The sequence below is a fragment of the Bubalus kerabau genome, chromosome 10 (assembly GCF_029407905.1).
Source record: "Bubalus kerabau isolate K-KA32 ecotype Philippines breed swamp buffalo chromosome 10, PCC_UOA_SB_1v2, whole genome shotgun sequence".
Classification (NCBI taxonomy): domain Eukaryota; kingdom Metazoa; phylum Chordata; class Mammalia; order Artiodactyla; family Bovidae; genus Bubalus; species Bubalus kerabau.
This window is the reverse complement of record NC_073633.1, coordinates 46,982,955-47,006,322: the sequence shown is the minus strand read 5'-3', so window position 1 is coordinate 47,006,322 and position 23,368 is coordinate 46,982,955. Positions and strand designations below refer to the sequence as shown.

The 23,368-nt window shown below is 36.7% G+C and overlaps 1 protein-coding gene across 38 annotated transcripts in view; it reads left to right on the top strand.

Moving 5' to 3' along the window:
* Positions 1-23,368, top strand: part of LOC129621292 (uncharacterized) — a 694,734-nt gene that overhangs the window by 419,765 nt on the left and 251,601 nt on the right. For 10 of the 38 annotated variants that reach the window (XR_008699202.1, XR_008699203.1, XR_008699201.1 and 7 more), the window contains 2 exons: positions 13,586-13,656; positions 15,463-15,597. The exons of 17 other annotated variants lie outside the window; for them this stretch is intronic. Coding sequence is in view for 3 of the 21 variants with exons in the window: in XM_055537546.1 (XP_055393521.1) it covers positions 15,031-15,085 (55 nt within the window). In the remaining 18 variants the exon portion in view is untranslated. Of the gene's footprint in view, positions 1-13,585; positions 13,657-15,030; positions 15,396-15,462; positions 17,586-22,064; positions 22,087-23,368 lie in introns of those variants that run through there. 11 more of the 38 variants (XR_008699193.1, XR_008699190.1, XR_008699194.1 and 8 more) reach the window with 7 other exon arrangements.

The following is a 23,368-nucleotide window of genomic DNA, read 5'->3' as shown; positions in this document are numbered from 1 at the left end:
CCTTGTTTATGACAACTATTATATTAAGGGCAGAGTGACTCCAAATTTAATCTATTGACATTTCTGTAAAAAATAACCTTGTCATATTCCCTCAGTACTGTTCCCCTATATCCTTTGGTTGTCTAAGTCTAAACCCTCAAATCTCATCAGCTTCTTTGTCTTGTGACAGGGTACACACTCACAACACACACACACACACACATTTATATAACCTCAAATGTTTTTTTATTATTACTGGATTTCATTACTGGATTTCTTTGCTTTATGCAGAGTATTCAAAGAGAAGAATAGTATATTCACTGATTTTATGATGGTAGATTTATGTGCCATCGTAAAAGTGAATAAGAAAAATTAATTTGTTAAAAGGTTTTCTAGCATCTTCAAAGAAGCTCTGTTAAGGTACAGAGGCACTTTCAGCATAATCTTTTATCTCCAGGAATTTAGGGTGATGTTTGTCAGAGGCTGATTACAGCCTTACCTCTCACTGTATAAACTGGAGCGAAGTAAATTTCATTCTTCAAATATATTACTTACCACTTTTATCATTAGTTTGATGTGCTTTGTTAAGCGGGATTAGAGTAATATTGTATCACAGTGATCTGCCACACCCAAAATAACAAATCCACTTGGCATATCATCATATTTAGGAAACTGAAGCATAGCTGCAATATTGTATATATATTACATAGTGAAATTCTTATCGTCTGAAATTCATATCATTTTAAATTCTTACACAGTAAAAATCTGATCTGTTAGCCAAGTTTATTCATTTTAAGCAGCTATGTTCTCTTGTCCAGCAGGCATGTAACATTATGCATATGTATTTTGTCTTAAATGCAACTTCAACTTAACAAGCCAAATTTTATTTTCCTGAGAATGAAAAAATAAGTGATCAGGTATGCTTTTGGCTATGCTTTCTTCTTTTTCTTTCTTTCTTTTTTTTTTTTTACAACTTCTAGTTCTTAAAGTAGCTATGAATATTCAGTTTTCATATTCTTCTAATATATGCATTTTCCTATTGTTTTTCTTGGAGTGTCAAATATTATTTTAGAGTCAAGCTCCCCAAAGCTAAATTAAACTTATATTATCTAATGATTGGCTGAGATGTTACAACAAAGAGACTGGAAATAGGTAGATTATTCCCATTTCACATAATAGCCCAGAGCTAAGGAATTTGGGCTGGAGCGGTAGCTGTATCACCCTTACATAAAACTTCAGTGGTGACCTCTGTGGTGGCGTCTCCCAGCTCTTGAGAAGGAAGGAAAAGAAAGTTCTGCAGAAATGATTAAGGACATGACTGGAAATTATATCTAACACTTCTTTTCATAGCCTATTGATTTAAATTTAGCTGCATCACCATACTTTAGTGCAAGAAAGATTAGAAATCATAGTCTCCAGATGTATGGCCGTATATGAGCAGCTAAAAATCTGGGGACTCGCTCCCTCTGAGGAAGAAGGGAGCACAGTTTGGTGACTTCTCCATGGTCTACCTCTCTGACCTCCCACATTTCTCTGCTCATTCATGCATACCTGTCTCAATGTGTACCCTTGTTGACTCTTCTCCCCTACATAGAACAGGTACCCTTTCTATGAGAGAGAGGCACCCATGCTACATCTACATCAAAGTCTAGGACCTCTGAGTGGTGCCTGTCCTCTTTGCTGGGTTTTGGTGCAGCTCTTCTAGGTTCACTAATTTATAAAATAAAAGGCAAGATATCATCCATCCTGTCACCATACCTGATGTACAATGGTGGAGTAGCAATAGGAAAATACATTTTGTATTCTAGAGGGAGAGTGGGGATATACAACAGTTAGTGTTAGCATAGTTATCAAATCCTATTGAGTAGAAATTGTGAGGTCTCTCCTCTAGTAGGAGGGTGAGTTCCTTGGAGGACCCATCTTGCTGCCTCTGCCCATAGAGTTGTTCCTTTTGCCATTGGCTGTGACCTCTGGAGAGTTCTTCCCTTCTTTGGCCAACTTTGAAGAAGGTGTTGGAAAGCGTGTTTTCCTGGGCGCTACTCTCAGTAATAATTTGTATGTTCATTAGGGTGGTGTTATACCATACAGACCTGAAAATGCAGTGGCATAAATAAGACAAAAGTTTATTTCTCTCACATAGCAGTTTAGAGGTGAGTGGTCCCTGAACTGGGGGGCGTCTTTACTGTCCTCAACATGTATGGCTTCCATGGTTGTCCCCATCGTTGTCACATCCTGGATAGTGGGAGGGATTCAGGGCAGACTATATCTAGGACAAGTATCTTTCTAAGAAGACAATCTAGAAGTCAAGTACATCATTTCCTTCACATCCCATCGGCCCATACTTCGCTGTTAGCAACACCAAACTGTCTCAGAGATAGAATCTGGAGCTGGGGAGCCATGTGCCCAGATATAGCACTGGGGTTTTCTTTACCAAAAGGAAGAATAGCTACTAGAGAAAAGGAGTGGGTATCTTTCATTCCTATTTGTTCTCAGTAGGGCCATTCTCCATCCAAGAAGAGAAAAGGGCAAGGAAACTCAAAAGAAGAGAGAAAAAAAATCCTAAAAAAAATAAAAAAAAAATAAAGCAAACCAAACAAAAAACCCCAGAACTTGATATTTCCTTTGCAAGCAGAATTTTAGGATATAATTTTTTCAGTAATTTCTTTGATTCTCTAGTTTAATTCTATCCCTGGGCACAATAGCTGAAAGATCATGAGCTCTTTACGTTGTAACTTTATTTTGGACAAATCAGCAGTGTCCTTGTCATTTCTGTGAAGACATTGGTCTGTTACAAATGATTTGTTCCATCAAGAGTCATGACCAGAATGGTTTTCTGTCTACGTTCTATATCAGGGTTTTCCAGAGAAACAGAGGTAACAGAAATTTCTGTATAACATTTATCCAGACTCACCAAATTTGAACAGTTCGCTGCATTTGTTCCATTGTTCTCTTTCTCTCTCTCTCCATATATACATACATATATGTATGTATATATGTGTGTATATATATATATGGGCTTCTCTGGTGCCTCAGCTGTAAAGAATCTGCCTGCAATGCAGGAGACCAGGGTTTGATTCCTGGGTCAGGAAGATCCCCTGGAGGAGGGTATGGCCACCCACTCCAGTACTCCTGCCTAGAGAATCCCATGGAGAGGAGCCTGGCGGGCTGCAGTCTATAGGGTCTTACAGAGTTGGACATGACTGAAGCGACTAAGCAGAAGCAGCAGCATACACACACACAGTTTTTCTGTTTTTTTCCCCAGAAAAATACATTATATACATCATACTTCTTTACCTCTTAATACTCTAGTTTTCTTAAATCAAGAATATTTTTACATAATCATTTAAGGTTATCAAATTCACAGAATTTAACATGATGCAATACTTTAATATATCATTCATATTCCAACTCTGTTACTTGTTTTTATAATACCCTTAACTGAAATTTCCCCCTTCCAGTCTGAGATTACACATCGCATCCGGTCTCCTTTCATTTAGGACAGTTCCTTAACTGTGTTTTGTCTTTCATGACATTGATAGTTTTGAAGAATACAGTCTAGTTTCTTTGTCAAATGTTCTTAATTTTTGTATAATGTTTCCTTATGATTATATGGAGGATATACATTCCTGCTCTGAATACCACAAAAGTGATAACATGTCCTTCTCAGGTACCACATTTGAAGTGGTACCTTCTGTCCCTCAAGGGGGATGTTGATGTGATTACCTGATCCAATTTTTGTTTGGCTTATTCACTGAATAGTTATTTAAAAATTTTTTTCCCCAATTAATAAGTTATATATGGAAAGCTTGTGTCTTGGTTTGTAGAGTTTGTTGAGTATAGAGAGCTGTCTCTTGTGGATGACATTGCTAGGCGTGCAGCACTATGCCTTGGGTCTCCCCAAAGACACAGCAAGAAACATTCTATTAAGTATCTGTACAGTAAAGTGACTCAGTTAGGACACACACACACACGCATGCATACATATATTCTTTTTATAATCTTCTCCATTAGGGTTTATCACAGGATATTGAGTACAGTTCGCCGTGCTATACAGGAGGACCTTATCGTTTATCCATTCTATATATACTAGTTTCCATCTGCTAAACCCAAACTCCCAGTCCATCTCTCTCCCATTTCCCTTCCCTTTGGCCACCACCAGTCTATTCTCTATGAAGAACATTCCAGTCCTTATAAATTGAATTCGGTCAGTTTTATTAAACACTTACTGCATTGTCTTTATTCTTATTATTTGACTATTGACCAGTGGAAACTGCAATGAATGGCATTATTTCCCAGAATAGAATTAAGAGCCACTGATTCAAATAATTAGACAATGACCAACTTAATGTGAGATTTAAAAATCTCATTAGTTTAATTCATGAGGACCATTGTACTCTTACATTTTAAAACTTACAAGCATATTATATATTTCAAAATTATTTCAAATTTTATAATTATTCTTTGGCTTATTGAGGTATAAATGTTGATAAGTGTTCTCAAATCTGTATTTTTATTACTCCTTTACTGACTTTTAAAATATTCATTAGAAGCACTAAAATGTACATTAACTTTCTCCACATCAGCTTACACTTAAGAATAGTTTAACTAAAGATTAGACTATCTTAATAGTAAACAGTTCTCAGAATATTAGAATTTTGCAGTAATGGTTTTTCTAGTTTTAGTAACCACATGCTTTATATTAATTTTACTCAGAAACTAGTATTAAGATGCAATGCTATAAAATCTAATAATTAAATCTGGTGAAGCAAATGAAAGGAAATTGCAGATTCATTTTTCAGAGAGAAAAAAATAAAATTTAAATAGCTTCATGTGGAATAAGTTGAACTCCTAAAGATTTTCATCTATGTACTCATAAATTGTCATACCTGCTTTAACATTCTTAAGATGATGATCAACAATGCCATCACAAACTTAATATACCATGACCACAAATTTATTTTCCAAAGGAAAACAAAAATTTAAAAACTCATTTGGTCTATACATTTCTAGAGGATTAGGTGGTGTTTTTCCTACATACATAACTGGTTGTTGAATTAATCAGTGGGTGAAAAAACCTAAAATGATTTCTCTTACCACTTTTAAATAGATTAATTTTTGAAAATAATTTCTATTGTATTTATTTATCTAAAGTTAGGTTTTAAATAAATCACATAGTAAAAAAAAAACAAACCCATAGAAATGAGGCCTAAATATAAGGTTTAATCTATTCCATTAAAAATGTCTGCATATTGTTACTCCAGGGCTACTATTGAAAGCTTCACAAGGTCATCAGTGACTCTGATACCCTGTTATCTGTTTTCTGTCACTTTTGCTTGTGGCTACTATATTCAGTGATAGCTCATGGTTTATTATGACTACTGGGGCTCCTGCCATCACAATGACATTCAAGGAAGCAGGAAGGAGAAAAAGGGAGGAAAGAGAAAAAGCACCAAGAACCTCCCTGTCAAGTGAATTCCTCTCTAAGAAAATTTTCTCAAAGTTCTACATATTAATAATGCATCTGCTTATATGTCATTGGACAGATCTTAGACAAAGACCATACCTACCTGCAAAGGAGATTGGGAATAGGTGCTGCTCGCTGGGGTCAGTGTCATCTTGAATAAAAGTCAAGTTCTGTTACCAAAAAGATGGAGGAAGTGGCCACTGTGTAGGCAACCAACAGTCTTTGCCACATGTATTTCAAAATATATGCCACATGTATTTCTGGCTACTAAGGTATTGAAAGTAATGAAGAAATACTGCAAGAGGTGTGATAAGGCTATTTGGAGGTTCCAATATTTGATGCTTTTTAACTTATAAATGTGACAATTTTATATGATTTAGCTAAATATTTCTGGTAAGTTGGCAGGCGTAAGTTCTCTAAACTGGCTACAAAACATCCAAAGTACTAGAAGAAATAATTTAAAAGCAAGCAAACAAACAAAAACTTTTGTATTTATAATTTCATTATCCTAAAGAAAAATACTAAATGGGCAGTAAAGAAGAGAGAATATACATATTTGAGATAAAGGAGACTCAAAACTGCTATATCCCCTGAAGGTGTCCAAAGGTGAGATTTAGATCTTTCATACCTAAGTGATGCTAGGGGTCAGGGGAGGCAACTGTGGACCAAGACTTGGCCTTGCCTGGAGCAGGAGGTTGGTTGGGAGACCACCTCATATAAAGCCAGGCTTCAGATCTTATTTTCTGCTATTCTCTTGTCACTGCTGCTCCTGCCACTAGAGCTTCCTCATTTCTCTATGAACAGGCAAATGAGGTTGCTATGGTAGGGTCTCTGCATTGGCTGTTCCTTCTGCCTGGAATGTTATTTTCCCAGGTGTCTGTCTGGTTTGCTCTCCAACCTTCTCCTAAGTCTTGGGTCAGGGCCACCTTGACCACCTTATTTAAAATTGCAAAGCCTACCCCATCTCACACACATCTCATTCCTACCCTGCTTTGTTTTCTGGTCCTATGGCATTTAACGCCTATTATTATAGAAATTAGCTTTTAAAATGTCTACTTTCCTCTCAGACAGAATGTAAACTCTGCAAGGGAAAGTATTTCTTTCTGGTTCTTTGTTTGGTCCCAGGTGTCTAGAACAATGACATTGTATTAAGTCTCGATATATATTTGTTGAGTAAAAGACAGTTTATTATTTTCCCCGCTAGTTGTGAGAGTTGAGCTTTGCTCAATGAAATCTGAGTTATGTGAGTCCTTTCATTGTCCAGTTCGCCCTTCCTCTCTTAGGGAGTACTGACAGGAGGTCTATTTCCAGGACCATTATACAAACATCTGGTCCACTCAGAAAACAAGTATTTTGGCTGATTTTTTTTTTTTTACCCACTAAAATAACTTTATTTGACTCCACAAATTACTGATATTGGTGCAGCCTTAAATTGGATTTGAGGTTCTTTTATTATATATCCCATAATGGACAGCAGTATAGTGTTCTGTTTTTCTACGGACTTTAGAGCCGTGTCAGAGAGCAATAAAGTGGTTTCACTTTGAGTTTGAAACCAACCTACTCACTCTTAAGTCTGATGGAAATGTATTGCTTCAGATTTTTTCCAACTGTGACATTAAACACAAAATGAAACAAAAACTCAACTACTCAGATAAATAAACTTGTGAGCTGCTATTAATTTTTATGTGCTGTCCATGGAGGAGTGACAGATAATTTCTTAGTAGCTCTCTATCACTAACCCAGCATCCAAAGATTCACTGGAGATAATCTTAAATATTACAGCATAGTCTGAGAATAGGACTATTGCCCATCCAGACAAAAAATAAATGGCAAATGGTGCCACATACCCAATTTCTGAAAGTCATCCTGGATTTGCAGCACTGAAAGCCTGTCCCTCTTTTTAGTTAACAAGTGTGCTATTTAAAGTGATACCCCCCACCTCAACATGATATAAAATATTAAGTACTTTTTACTATAGTTTTTCTGAATATGGTTTTGGAAATCATCTTGGGCTAAGTTCAGAGAGGAGAGTAGGGATGGAGAAGGCAAAATGAGTTTCGTGGCCACTATTTATTCACCTGTCTTTGAAATATTAGACATCTATAAGTGCTTTCATTTGAACAAAGTATTATTGCACTCAAGAGTTGACCTGAGGAAGAACCTTTATCAAAAAATACTGAGATCACATTGTGTTGCTAGTTCTATCTACTTTTTTAACTTAACATCACAGCACAATCTTTTGGAATAGCACAGAATGTCTTTAAAATGCTAGCTGCCATGCTTAATTTTTTCAGTAAATATTGGCTTATTGTTTTTCTTAAAAGGGCTACACCTGTGTATGATGTATTTTTGATACTCTCATGAAGCTTGCATATATAAATAAACTTTTATTACACAGAAGTATATGTTCTGTATTTTTCTGGTTTTGGAGATTACCGAGGTATAAACAAAATAGTCTAATTTCACAAGCCAGCTGGCATATTTCATTTCCTTAGTGAATAAACCAGTAATTCTTTGCAAGACCTTAACTTTACGTAAACACAGATTGTGTGTTAAATATGCAATGAAAGAGACTTTAATTATAGCGTCAAAACCTTGCATACTTATAAATGTAAGTATTGTACACACAGGCTTGTATTTGTTTTGATATAATGAAGTTTCACAGAGAAATTGGTGTTCAGATTATGATCTAAGCACATTTCTAAGCATTTGTTAAATCCTTGAGTGACACGTTGGATAACATAGTGAAAATTGACTGCAATTTCTCATATCTAATGATGGTTAATAGCTCAGAAAACAAGCTCAGAATTCACACTCTCATAATGGGGATGTGCCGCTGTCAAATCACTTAGGTATAATTATGATTTTGTAATCATAATGACTAAGTGTGTGTAATTAACAAAACAACTTAGAGTGATATGAGAAGAAAATGCTGTGAAAATGTACGTGAGTGTTAAAAACAGAATGTGTGATATCAGTTAATTCTTATCTGAAAGCTGTATAATATGTATGTCTTTTGATTCTAGAGAAAAATATCTAAAAAAAACAAACTAAAACAAAACAACCAAAACCCAAACCCAGTCTGATGCACATAGTGAAAATATAGTGGATGGATGTCTCTTGCAGTTAAACTCATGTCCTTGGAGTATATAATTTGTTTTAAGGTATTTCACAAAGCTGCAGTGAGGTACTAAAAATGTGCTGAGTTTCAGATTCTCCATATTAACATTGGATGCTAAAATTTATGGGTTTCATTTTTGCAACTGTTTTTGAACCCATGGTGGGTACCAGTGAAGAGAAGAGGAAGAAAGGAAAGATGAATTGAATGAAGATAACCCTGAAGTATGACACTTGAGATTTGACCGAACATTAATAAAATCTGGTATTACCTGCCCCTCTGAAAGCAACAGGAATATGAGATGGTAAAGGGTTTGGTTTGGTAATGGTCTTTATCATCCGGTTGTTGTTCAGTCGCTAAGTTGTGTCTGACTCTCTGCAACCTCATGAACTGCAGTATGCCAGGTTTCCCTGTCCTTCACTGTCTCCCTGAGTTTGCTCAAACTTATGCCCATTGAGTCAATGATGCCATCCAACCATCTCATCCTCTGTCGCCCTCTTCTCCTCTTGTCCTCAATCTTTCCCAGCATCAGGGTCTTTTCTAATGAGTCTGCTCTTTGCATCAGGTGGTCAGAGTATTGGGGCTTCATCTTCAGCACCAGTCCTTCCAATGAATATTCAGGGTTGATTTCCTTTAGGATTGACTGCTTTGATCTCCTTGCTATCTAAGGAATTATCAAGTCTTCTCCAACACCACAGTTTAAAAGCATCAATTCTTCAGTGCTCAGCCATCTTTATGGTCCAACTCTCACATCCGTACATGACTACGGGAAAAAACATAGCTTTGACTATACAGACTTTTGTCGGCAAAGTAATATCTCTGCTTTTTTATGCACTGTTTAGATTTGTCATAGCTTTTCTTCCAAGGAGCAAACGTCTTTTAATTTTGTGGCTGCAGTCATCATCTGCAGTGATTTTGGAGTCCAAGAAAATGAAATCTGACGCTGTTTCCACTTTTTTCCCCTTCTATTTGCCATGAAGTGATGGGACCTGATGCCATGATGTCATTTTTTGAATGTTGAGATTTCAGGCAGTTTTTTCACTCTCCTCTTTTACCTTCATCAAGAGGCTCTTTAGTTTCTCTTCACTTTCTGCCATTAAAGTGGTGTCATCTCCATATCTAATTCCAGCTTGTGAGTCATCCAAGCTTGACATATTCCTTTCCCAATTTGAACCAGTCCATTGTCCCGTATCCAGTTCTTACTGTTGCTTAAATCAGTTACCTGATTTTGTCATTGAACTTTAGTCTGCTCCTTTGACTTCCACTCAATTTTTCTTACTATTAATTTTTATGTACATGATATTTGAATTTCTAACTATAAGTTAATGTATCTGTATTTCTGTTGTTGTTGTTTAGTCATGAAGTTGTGTTTGACTCTTAGTGACCTGTCCCTTTAGGAAACAAAATCCTAAAAGTCAGAAGAAAGGTATGTTTTTCTTATTCTGATTTCTTCAAAAATCCCATAGAAGATGATTAATACACATTTGGTAAATCTTTTAAAAAAATTTCTACCTAAACCTTCTGTTCTCCAAAAAGGCAGTAAATGAAACTCTTTGTAGAGTACTTTGTTTTCCAAAATGCTTAGATATTTATGCTACTTAAAAGTCATTAACAGGTTAGATAACTTTTCAAACACTAGGATTAACCTTCCACTTAAAGAATCAAGACAGTTTATTATGTATTTCCCCCTTTGCCCAGTAGAGTATTTAGCATAACACATACTTCAGAAAATATTTTCTCATCGTTACCATCTCAGAATTCTTCTTACTTCTTTCCTTAGAGTTCTTGCTGTTAGATGTTGGTAATATAATGAGCAATTTACTGTCTGTACATCTGACACAGATATTCCTCTTAAGGAGAGAACTGTCCCTGCTTGAGAACAGAGTTCCCTAAGAAGCTTGGGGAAGAGAATGACCCTCTGAAATCCTAAGTGTCAAATGGGAAACCACACTCATGTGCCAGGAGGTGAGGGAATAATCAAATGCTGGCTCAAGATGGTACAGTCAAGTGATATAATATTGGCATAATACAGACTCATAGATCAATGGAGCAAAATAGAGAGCCCAGAAATAATGACATATATATGACCATGCATATATGGTCAATTAATTTTTGACAAAGACACCAAGAGTAGATAATGGAGAAATTGTAGTTTCTTTAACAAATGGTGTTGGGAAAACTGGACAGCCACATGCAAAAGAATAAAATGGAGTCCCTGTTTTATACCATACACACAAAATCAACTTATCACAGATTAGTGACTTGAAAGTAAGACCTGAAACTGTAAAATTCCTAGGCGAAAAACAGGAGACTTAGTTCCTTGCTATTGATTTTAGCAGTCATTTTTTGGATTTGACACTGAGCGCAAAGGCAGTAAAATCAAGAATAAACACATGGGATTGAATCAAACTAAAAATTCTACAGAGCCAAAGAACCAACAAAATGAAGAGACAATCTGTGGAATGGAAGAAAATATTTGCAAACCATACATGAGATCAGGGGTTGATAACAAAATATATTGGTACAACTCAACAGCAAAATAAACTCTAAGTTTAAAAATTGGGCTAAGGATCTGAATAGACATTTTCCCAAAGAAAACATATAAATGGCCAATATGTACAGGGAAAGGTGCTCAACATCACTAACCAAGGAAATACAAATTAGACTGCAATAATTTATCACCTCACACCTGTTGGGACATCTATTATCAAAAAAAAACAAGAGATAGCAAATGCTGGTGAAAATGTGGAGAGAAGGGATCCCTCCTACACTGTTGGTGGGAGTGTAAACTGGTACAATCTCTAGGGAAAACAATATGTATGTTCCTCAAGAAATTAAGGATAGAACTACCATATGGTCTAGCAATTGCACTTCTGGATGTATATTCAAAGAAAATGAAAGCATGATACCAAAGAGATATCTATACATTCATTGAATTCAGTGTAGTATTATTCATAGTAGCCAAGATATGGAAACAATCTAAGTGTCCATCCATAAGAAGATGTGATGTGCGCGCGCGCGCACACACACACACACACACACACACACACAAACACACACACGATGGGATATTCAGCCATGATAGGAAATCCTGCCATTTCAGATAATAGACCTTGAGGGCATTATGTGAGCCATATAGAGAAAGACAAATGGCATCACTTGTATATGAATTCCTAGGGAAAAAATTCAATTTCTAGAAACAATTTAGAATAGTGGCTGCCAGGGGCTAGGAGTTAGAAGAAATGAGGAGAGATTGGTAAAAGCATATAAATTTTTCACTTATAAGATGATTAAGTTCTCAGGATTTGATGTATAGCATAATGACTGTAGTTGATAATACTGTTGTATAATTGAAATTTGCTAATCAGTCTCAAAGTAACTGGATGACACAATTTCATTCCTTTTCAGGTATGAATGATGGTGGGGAATCTTTCACAATGTTAACTCATCATATTGTATACACTTTTATATTGCAAGTTTTTTTTTTTAACAATTATGTACAATAAAGAGGATGGAAAACTTACAAATAAATGGCAGAGTCAAAGGGTTACAATGTTGGCTGCCCATTTCTCTGATGGGGCTAGGCTCTTCATTCTTGGTTTTGAGGGCAGTTGGTGGGGGAGGTCATCTTTGTATCTCTTTTAGGTAACTCTTCATTTGTGAAGCAAAAACTCAGATTATATTATATGTTGACATCCAAATAGTTTTATCTAAATCCAGTTCCAAAAAGCTTCAAATTACTGTACTCTAAGATTGTGGCATGATAATGTCACTCTCTATTTCTGACATTGTAGTGAATTTTTAATCTTTTGTGAAAATCTGTGACATTTGGAGAAAAACTGAGAATGGATTTTGTGGGGAATGGAAGTTTAAAATGTCTGATTAAAGAATTGCATGAGTCTATTTAAATAAAACCAGTGGGTATGTGTATGTGTCTGTGCATAGAGATCCAGAGAAAAGGAAAAATTATTGCTTAAAGGATAGACACTCAAATGTAAAGGCTTGTTTGTCAGATGTGGCCTTATTCTGAGTGTGAGAAATTTTAAATATTTTTCTTCCCTATTTGTTATAATTGTATTTCTTGGAAATGAGATGGTGGCATGTCTTCCTTCTAATATCTGGATAAGATTGCTTAGAGCTTCCCATTCCATACAATGTGTTTTTCAAAGATCTCTTGAGGGGTTTATATTATGCTCACATCTGATGCGAAACTATTTCCTCAGAATTAATTTAGAAATTGAATCACCCTTCTTTGCTTGCTTCTTTTACTCTACCATGTGGAATCCCAAATACGAACCTTCAGCACAGTGTTCATAAAAGCTATTGTCTTAGGGCAGATGTATGTGATAGACTCTACTGATAATCTACAGTGGGTTATGGACAGATTTATTCTACAGAAGTGCCATTTCAAATTAGGAAATTTTTTTCATCCTCTGTAACCCGAGGTTTCTTCATCAGTGGTATCACCACTCATAGATTCTGGCCATACACCATCCTGACTGCCTTTCTCTTTCCCCCTTTCCAGTTCTTCTCTCCAACTCTTTTTGTCCCTGGATAGCATAGGTAACTCCATACTCTTCTTAATAGTTTTTTTTTTTTGTAAAGCAAAGTACTTTTGCTCAGCTTCTAATCACAAAACTCATTAAGGTGTTCAAAACAAAAAGACTTCCTTTGGAAAGAACTACCAGAAATTGTGATTCAAAAATAGCACTTTCTGCTACTAATACTCCTTTCATAAGAAGAATAATGATTAAGATGGTTTTATTATTTTCTACCAATCTCTCCCCTTGCTCTAGAAGGTAGATGATAGAATAAAAGCAGGCTCTTAATTTTATTTGTATCAAGCAGTCCAAGGTCAATAGCTTTTTAGAAATGTAGATTGCATGAGAGCAGCCTGTCTGAAGGCATCCAGGTCAGAAAGCTATAATGGCCACATCTTAGAAGGTTGCTATTCCTGTTTTGGAGGAAAATGTGAAAAATTCATGGGCAAAAGGAAAAAGTGTATGTTTCCTTTATTCTTCTAGATGAAATTTTGGACATCTTTTACAAAGTTGAACTTTTAGAATTAAAGCAGCAAGTCACGAGTGTCTGTCAGGTATGGGCACATACTTTGTAACTCTACAAGGGCAAACCTATTTCTACTTGTTCTAACTATTTAGTTTCTGGTTGTAAGACATGAAGGAGGCTCAAAGATGGATTAGATAGATAAGAACACAAGCGTTCCGTATCGGAATTTATTTTGAATTTTGTTTGGCTATAGGTGATATTTCTGTTATGAGCTGACCTTGATGTAAGATCGTACTCAGAACTTTTGTTTCCAAGAGCTATTCTGATGTCACTTGGTGTCCACAGCATGATCTACTAATGTGGTGGCATCATCTCTGTGACTTATAATTATGTGCTTTTGCCCACTATTGTGAGGCACTGGGCTTGGGAAGTCCTCTGGGCTCTGGAAATAAGCATTTCAGATATGATGTTCTTTATGGACAGTTTTTATTCTATTCTCCAGCCTGCATTTCCTCATTCATTACTCAGAAATAACTGCTAAAATTCTGGAACTCATTATTATCTTTCTCTTTCTTTAGTACAATATTCCCCATACTTTGGAGTGGTATTAAAAATTCATTTTTCTGGGCTTCACCTTAGACCTCCTGAATCAGGCTCTGGTAACTAGTCATATGATCTGAAGCCCTATCCACCCTCACCAGGCTTGAGTTTGAAGGGCCCTTGGGGAGGAGAGAGGAATCCTGGCACCCCTCTTTAGAAATGTGTGACCATAACATTCTTTTTTAGATTTGGACTTCAGAAATAGCTATGAAACTGCAGCAAAGTTCTGTTCAACATTATGTTTATGGAGTAGCTCTTCTTTTCCTGGTTTCAAAGACTTTTTTTCCATTTGTATACAAGTATGGTACCAAACTTGTCAAATAATTTTCCAGGACTTATTGAGAGGACCACTGATTTTTAATTTGAATAATTACTGACTATAGGTCAATGTTTCTAATAATTTCTAACTTTAATCAATGTTGTATTCTCCACTCATAGGCTCATAATATTAAAGAATCATTGATTTTCCTGGTTTTTGTATTTTTTAACGTGCAGATTGATTTGTGAGTATTTTAGCTAGTATTAATATATTACATCTATAGTCAATAGGTGAGATTGACCTAGTGTTCTTTTTTTTCTTGAACTATATATTTTTTTAATTTTAATATCATGGTTATGCTAGTTTTGTAAATGCCATTTTGGAGGCTTTATGTGTTCTGTGCTCTGAAAAAGTTCATAAAGCACTAGAATTTTCTGTCCCAATTCTGATAGTATTGCATCACAGTAGGATTTGGGGGTCTGTGGGAATAGGAAGGTCATTCTGGGTGAGGCTGGGTCAGGATAGGCTGTTTAAAATGTAAGCTTGGTACCCACAGTACTCAGAATATTCCAGTCTTTTTAGTCCTATATACCTTCATTTCAGCAGCTACAAGATACTTGGAGAGGATCATAAAGAAGCAGGTGCTCCTTTTGGATGAAAACAAAGTGTGCCTTTTCCATCCCAGGAAGAAGGATGAAAGAGCTCAAACTTTCCTTTGACACACAGTGCTGCAAAAGTTTGAAAGATCATTTTAGCCTTGCCATGTTGCTATGGTAACCTGGCTTTCTGTAGCTAATTGTGTGCTTGCTTTTTTCTTTCTTTCCAAGTAGAATGAATTGTACTCATGCTCAACCTTTTAAGCAGCAAAAGTAAGGCACCCAGAAATATGGACTGACCATTCTGTATTTATGGACATTTGCATTTAAGAATAATTATTAATTATACATGGGAGTGCAGAACTGTGAATTCAAAAGTCTTCAAAGTAAACCAGAACATTTTCTATTTATCTTATCGATGTTTTTTGTTCTCCTGCAGCAACTGGCTTTTGGCTTAAAAGATGAAGGTGATGTGGTTAAGTTTTGTTCCTTTCCGAAGGCATCCAGCCAGAAGTGAAGCCATAGGAATGCATGTTTGCAGCAAATCATGGCTTAAGCACGATCCTACTCAATGGTAATTGAGTATTCCTGTGGTAAGACATGGAAGTAAATTGAAATGGGGCTCTAATTTAAAATTATGAGCAATTCATGCCCTACTTCCAATGATTCTGTCATAAATAAGCCCTCTTTTGGTCTGATATAATTTTGTTTTTTAAAAACTCCTGTATCATAAAATGGGTGGATATCTTTTATTTTCTCAGGAAACTAAACCCTTTGTTTAATTTTGAGAAAAATTAGCAAAGAGCCTAAGAAAAATGCCGTCTACAAGTAGGTCGTGTAGCTGCAGTAGGACATTATGAAGCTATTCCATTCAGTGAGTTGTGATTAGTAAATATGGAATCACATTTGGCAAAGATCTAGAGCACTACCTACCAGGTCATACAATAGCTAACATGAATTACACCTACAATCCTGAGGACATATCATTTCTCCTTGAACGTAAATAGTCTTATTTATTTTAAAATGAGAGTAATGAACTAGCCTTGGGTAATTGTTATAACTTTGGAATTCAAAGAAGCAAGTGATAGTGACACAGTCACTATTCATAGGCAGATGATATATTGCTTTATGTTATAAACTTGGATGAACCAAATTGCAGTAAGCTGTATTCTTCAGCAAAGGAGAGCAATTTATTTCAGTTGAAGAGATGAGGTAGTTTCTGAATGAGGGAACTAATATCTGTGAGTGCTATATGTCCTATATTTTAAATCTGTAATCTCACTTTATCATCATCATCGCTTCAGTAAGTAGTTGGAATTGAATGCATTTTGCAAATGTGTGAACTTGAGGCCCGGAAAGTTTAAACCATTTGCCCAAGTTCACAGAAGTAGGAGCTAGTCAAAAGAGGGATTCAAATACTAGTCCGTTGCTCTCTGAAATGTGTTGGTGCCTTTCATGAATGATGAGGTATACATGAAAGTTTATGAAAAAGATGACAGTGTTCATTGTGTTCTTTTAAGTCGATCTGTAAAAAGAATACAACCAAGGATAGTTAAGGCCTCAAGGGGAATCATTTCAAGGGAATCTCTCTCTGCCATTTTTTATACCTCTCTCTGGTTCTGCCATAAAATGAGAAACAGTGATCTGACTTGTCGTCATAGTTCATTTTACTGCTTCAGCTCAATTTCTGGAAGAGGGGCTTTCAAAGGGGTGGAAGTGTGGCATATGTGGGCATGGTTTACACATTTTTCCACTTATTCCTTCTATGCCCTTAAGTAGGAGGTTGCTTTAGAGTGTTTTCCAGCTGATTAATAAAGTAGGACTTCACTTCCATTTACTTATCATTATTCTGTAAACCTACCTTCCCTGGGGTCCACCTAGGGAAGAATGGCTGTGATCTGGGGGCAGATTTCAGGTCCTCTTGTCAATACCTCATGGAAGCACACCAGAACCCCCTATTTATAATGGAATAAAAAGTGAAAATTTCAACAAATATATCTTGTAATCATCATTGAGTTGTGGTTGGAATTCCAAGAAGAAAAAAAGTATGAGAAGAATGTTGACATGAAGGAAATTAGAAGGAACCTATGTGGTGGGTGAGAATTCTGCCTATACAAATTAGACAATACAAATATAAGCTTAAAACGACTTGCTTATGGAGGTAACAATTGAATTCAGGGTGTGCAGGGAATCAGACCCATCTCCTCTGATAACCATTGACCCAAGGGCCCTATTAATATAGCAGCTGTACAGAAGGGCTTCAGTAGAATTGTGCTGGGAGCTGCTAGCCCTTGGAAGCTTTGTCCAGTCTTAAATCTTTAACCACTACAGTTTGACAGAATTTTTGGCCCAGAAATCTGAGCCCTCCTAATCTGGTATTGTACCTCTCCCAGTGCCCTATATTTGGACTATGCAATCCTAGAAAAATAAAAAATAAATTGAGCACAAAGAAAGAATGAAAAAACTCATCTTGATGCTTTTGTGTTGACTTCAGGATGATCATTTGTATTTTAAATGTTTGTAATATATAAGGCAATGTCATATCAAAGAACATACATAGTGTTTAATTCATTTGATTTAATAAAGAATTATGCATTATGCACTTAAGTAAGTACTTATCAGGGAGGTGATGTCCTCACAAATCAAATATATTAAATGTATAAACCCAGCTTGAAATGTTGAAAGGAATTAATCCAAGTTAGGAATAGATTGCTTGTGTGTGTGTTCTTAGTCGCTCAGTGGTGTCTGACTCTTTGTGACTCCATGGACTGTAGCCCACCAGGCTCCTCTGTCCATGGGGATTATCCAGGCAAGAATACTGGAGTGGGTTGCCATGCCCTCCTCCAGGGCATCTTCCCAACCCAGGGGTCAAACTCGGGTCTCCCGAATTGCAGGTGGAGCTACCAGGGAAGACCATAGATTGCTTAGGAGAGTTTAATTTGCTTGATTTGTGTTAATGAAACAGTTGTCAAAAATAAGGAGTCAGACTGTATGGATTCAAATTTCGGGGGTATTGATTTTGTACAATTTACTTCACCACCTTTTGACTCAGTTTCCTCATTTGTTAAAGGAAATTTGTTGTTCAGTTTGCTCAGTCCAACTCTTTGTGACCCTATGAATTGCAGCACGCCGGGCTTCCCTTCCTCTACTGTCTCCCAGAGTTTGCTCAAACTCATGTCCATTGAGTCACTGATGCAATCCAACCATTTCATCCTCTGTCAGCCCCTTCTCCTCCTGCCCTCAATCTTTCCCAGCATCAGGTCTTTCCCAATGAGTCAGCTCTTTGCATCAGGTGGTATTGAAGTATTGCAGCTTCAGCATCAGGCATTCCAGTGAATATTTAGGGTTGATTTCCTTTAGGATTGACTGGTTTAATCTCCTTGCTGTCCAAGGGACTCTTAAGAGTCTTCTCTAGCACCACAATTCAAAAACATCAATTCTTCAGTGCTCAGCCTTCTTTATGATCCAACTCTCAAATCCATACATGACTACTGGAAAAACCATATCCTTGTCTATACAGACCTTTGTTGACAAAGTAACGTCTCTACTTTTTAACACGCTGTCTAGATTTGTCATAGCTTTTCTTCCAAGGAGCAAGCGTCTTTTAATTTCATGGCTGCAGTCCTGTCCACAGTGATTTTGGTAGTAGTAAATAATAGTAGTAAAATAATTTTACCTACTTCATTGGGTGGTTGGGAGGATAAAGAGAGTTAAGACATACATAACTGCTTGGAGCAGAGCATGGTGCATTGTAAGCCTTATAAACATGCTTGCTATTGTTTTTTTTTAATGTAAATTTATTTATTTTAATTAGAGGCTAATTACTTTAAGCAGAGTGAGAACAAACATTTTTGTTCTTACCTTTAGCTTTTTACCTCCCTCAGGGAAGTATTATGTGTTCTTCATCAGCCCCACCCATATCAGAGTAAGTCCTTTCTCACATGCCCTAATTACTACTTCTGCTTCATAACACTTATACATAACACTAAGTGGCATGTATAAGTGTGTGTGTGTTTGTGTGTGTGTGCATACACGCGCCATTTTGTGGTTGAAAAAACACAGTCCTAAGACTGAAATGAATACCAATTTATGAGTTTTACTTGCTTTTCTTGAACTCTATGCTAGGGTCTACATAATCACAGTGTTAATTACTAATTCACTATTTCCTCCCCCATTCACTTCCCTCACATTTCTTAAAGTCTGCTCACATACCTTTCTTCGCTTACACTTTCCCCAGCCTGAGACTCATTCTGATCCTTTTTCCTTTCCTCATTCTTTTGTACTGAAAAAGCCCAGAGGCCTATTCTGGCAAGATTGAGCCCTTCTCAAAGGATGGAGAGGATAAGAACCTGAATAGAAACATTAAAAAGTGCTTACTAAGTCCTTGTTGAATAATTCAGTGGGGTTTTTTTTTTAAGTCATTTATTATTAGGGATGCTGGCTTTTTTGTTAAAAAATGTTGAATAATTTTTGTTGATTAGAGTAGGACCTATCAAATTGATATACTTGATCTGATTATTCAAGAGAAATAGCATTTTTCAAGTAATATATAAACCCAAGTGAAGTACTTTAGTACCTTCAGGGTACAACTTGGGGAGTTCTTTTTCTAGTTGGAAAGAGCTAATGCTTTTTCAGGTGTACTGTGTGCTTAGATTGTTACATAAATTGAACTTATTTTCTCATGTCTGCAGTGAAGGTAGTTATTCTTCCCATTTTATAACTGGGAACTGAACTTCAGGGATGTTTAGTGATTAGCCAAAGGCCATAAGACTGTAAGTGATAGGTCAGGGGTCTGAACCTAGGTTCAAAGATCTAAAGTTTACATATTTTTACATCCTACCACATCTGGGGATGTAGGCAAGTAGGAATCTTTGTCTCAGCTTGGTAAACTCTTAGTTTGAAAACATTCTGTACAGTAGTCTCCCTTATCCACAGTGGGTATATTCCAAGACCCCCAGTGCATGCCGAGATATATACTGTGTTTTTTTTCTATACATACATATTCATGATAGTTTAATTTATAAATTAGACACAGTTATCTTCCTGACCCAGGGATCGAAAAGAGATTAACAGTAATAATAAATAATTATTAAATAAATAAACACAATAAGAGAGTAGCCAATAATAAAACAGAATAATTGTAGCAATACACTGTAATAAGTTACATGAATGCGGTGTCTCTCTCGAAATGTCTTATTGTACATGTTTAATGCCTTTTCCATCTGAACTAAGCACTTATGTCCTATGGCTATGACTTTTGAAGTTTGAGGTGCAACAGTAAAACAATCACGAACTTCTTTTTCCTTTTCACAACTTTATGGACTGAAGATTCATTCTTATTGTAGATATGAGCAACCTCACCATATGATATTTTTTTTCCTTATTAAGTTGAGAACTTTACCTTTTCACTTAAAGGGAAGTGCATTATGACTTCTCTCTTTCTTTTTTTCTACTAAAGTAACAGCTTCTCTTTGGCTGAATTGGCAGTATTACAACTCTTTCACTTTGAGGCCATTATTAAGTAAAATAAGGATTGCTTGAACAGAAGCACTGTGGTACCTTGACAGTCGTCAGATAAGCAACACAGCTTCTTCTTGTTTAGTCGCTCAGTCATGTCTGACTCTTTTGCAACGCGATGGACTATAGCCTGCCAGATTCCTCTCTGCCCATGGGATTTTCCAGGCAAGAATACTGGAGAGGGTTTCCTTTTCCTCCTCCAGGGGATCTTCCTGACCCAGAGATTGAACCCGCATCTCCTGCACTGCGGGTGGATTCTTTAACACTGAGCCACTTGTGAAACCCCAGACAGCTAGCTAGTCATTGCCTATTGGGCAATAAAGGGTTGATTCGCATTCCTGGCAGGATGTGCAGAACCACAGAGATTTCATCGCACTGCTCAGAATGGGACACAATTTAAATATATGAATTGCTTATTTCTGAGATTTTCCATTTAATATTTTTTTAATTTGGTTGAGTGGTTAGCTGAAACTTCAGAAAGTGAACCCGTGGACAAGGGGGTGACTGTATACTAGTCTCCAATCAGTGTGTAAATTACTTAATGGGTTAATCTGAGGGAAGCTGGAGTCCCAAAGAATGGTTCAGTTTTTTTGTTTTGTTTTGTTTTCTGTACTCACTGTTTCCCTTTTCTCATCTTTTCTAAGTAACATAGAAAGTTTTTTTTTTTTTACCAATTTCTATATTGTAAGACACCCTGTTCACATAAAATTATTCAAATTTAGCACATTTATTTCCAAATAAGTTTTGAGATACAAGCATTGCAGAAAACTCATGTTTAGTTAAAAACACCAGTGGATATTGAAACACTCTTGGTTATAAGTAGAGATCTGAGAATGTTATTATGTAAATATCATGGAAATTTTATTTTTTATGCTTGTAAGAATACATTTCTGAAGGTATTCCAGGAGGGTACTCACATGAGTAAGAAAAATCCTGAGAAGTGAGGAAAGCAGACCCCTCTTACTTTTTGTTTGTATTGTTAAATATTATCAATTCACAATGAATTAAAATAGCCTAGAAAATCTTTTCATTTAGGAACTGAAGTTTATAACGCTTTTTTTGAAATAAGTTTTCACTGTAACAGAAAAATAACCATCTAACAGACTATAAAAGTGAAATAGGTTAACTTGGTCCAGAAGCTGAGCACAATTTAGACAGTGGTTGGAAGTGAATTGCAACCAAATTGAGAGCTCTGTTTCCTTTGTTGGGGGAGCAGGGCAGGAGCAGGACCAGCTCATAAGTGACTGAGCGTCCTTGTAACTGGAAGTTGTGAGGGAAGTTGTGGGGTTGTAGTGACAGACAGGGGAGGGACTTCCCTGGTGACTCAGATGGTAAAGAATCTGCCTGAAATGTAAGAGACCCAAGTTTGATGCCTGAGTTGAGAAGATCCCCTGGAGAAGGGAATGGCTACCCACTCCAGTAATCTTGCCTGGAAATTCCATGGACAGAGGAGCTTGGCAGGCTACAGGCCATGGGGTTGCGAAGACTCAGACACAACTCTCCACTTTCATTTTCACTTTTCAGTGACTGATGGGGCTCACATGGCATACAGAGGAACAGAGTGCACAAAAATGTAATTCTTCAGAATGGAATGAAGAAGAGAGTTACATTAGAATATCCGTAAGTTTTATTACAGAAAAAGAAATTTTAAAAATTAAGCAGTATGCAGACAGTGATTGGAAATTAGAAAAAAATTAATCTTATATAAACATATTAAAGAGGACTATAGATTTTAAAATTTGAGAACTGGCATCTTTAGATGATTTTATTGGCTTCCAGCAAACATTTATTTGAAACATTAGACTTGATAGGTTTTTCTCTTTTCCTTCCTGAACTCTTACCGGTTACATACAAGCTATGCCACTGAAACTGGTTGGATAGTTTCAGTGGCTCAAGTGACAGGAGAAGAATGTTGAATAATGTTAAATGACATTACATTTTGCTATATTGAGCCATCTATCTGTTGTTATCTTGATAATAGAAGAAATGTTGAAAGTATTATCAGAAACTGGGAATTACAGGCATCAGCTCCTAGCTTTCTTCAAGGAAATGAAAGATTTGGTTCACAGATCCAGCATCTTAACTTTTCTAAGGGTGCTCCCCAGAGGACAGGCTGCTGTCTCCCGAGTCTTGCAGGTTTCAGGGATATGGCACAGGCTAGCTGCCTTGGGGAGAGTGGAGAAGGCAGCTTGGGTTGATAGAAGACATAGCACCTCCACTCAGCTCAGTAAAGGGCAAGTGGACAAAAACCATGGCTGCCCACTTCTCCCTGGGGAAGGAAAGTGTTTATTCAGGCATCTAATGTTACAACTCTTCTGGGAGCTGGTCAAAGGTTTTGCTTCTGACTTTCCTGTCCCAGACTGCTGATGGCACCTGGCATAACCTAGCTGCCTGGGGATCAGTGAGAACGGAGCTGGAGATTTGGGTTGGGAGTTGCCATATCCCTTTCCCCCTGGTTCAGGAAGAGCAAGTGGTCAGAAAATTTTCATTCATGACTTTTGGGAATGTAAAATAATATAGCCACTACCAAACATAATCTTACCATAAGATCTGGCAGTTGTGTTCCTTGCTAATTGCCCAAAGTAGTTGAAAATTTACGTCCATGCAGAAACCTGTACATAAGTGTTTATTGCAGCTGTATTTATAATTGCCAAAACATGAAGTCAGCCACAGTGCACTTCAGCTTTGTTGTTGTTCAGTTGCTGAGCATTTTCCAACTCTTTGCGACCCCATGGAATGCAGAACACCAGGCTCCTATCTTCTACCATCTCCTGGAACTTGCTCAAATTCATATATACTGAGCTGGTGATGCTATTGAATGATCTCAT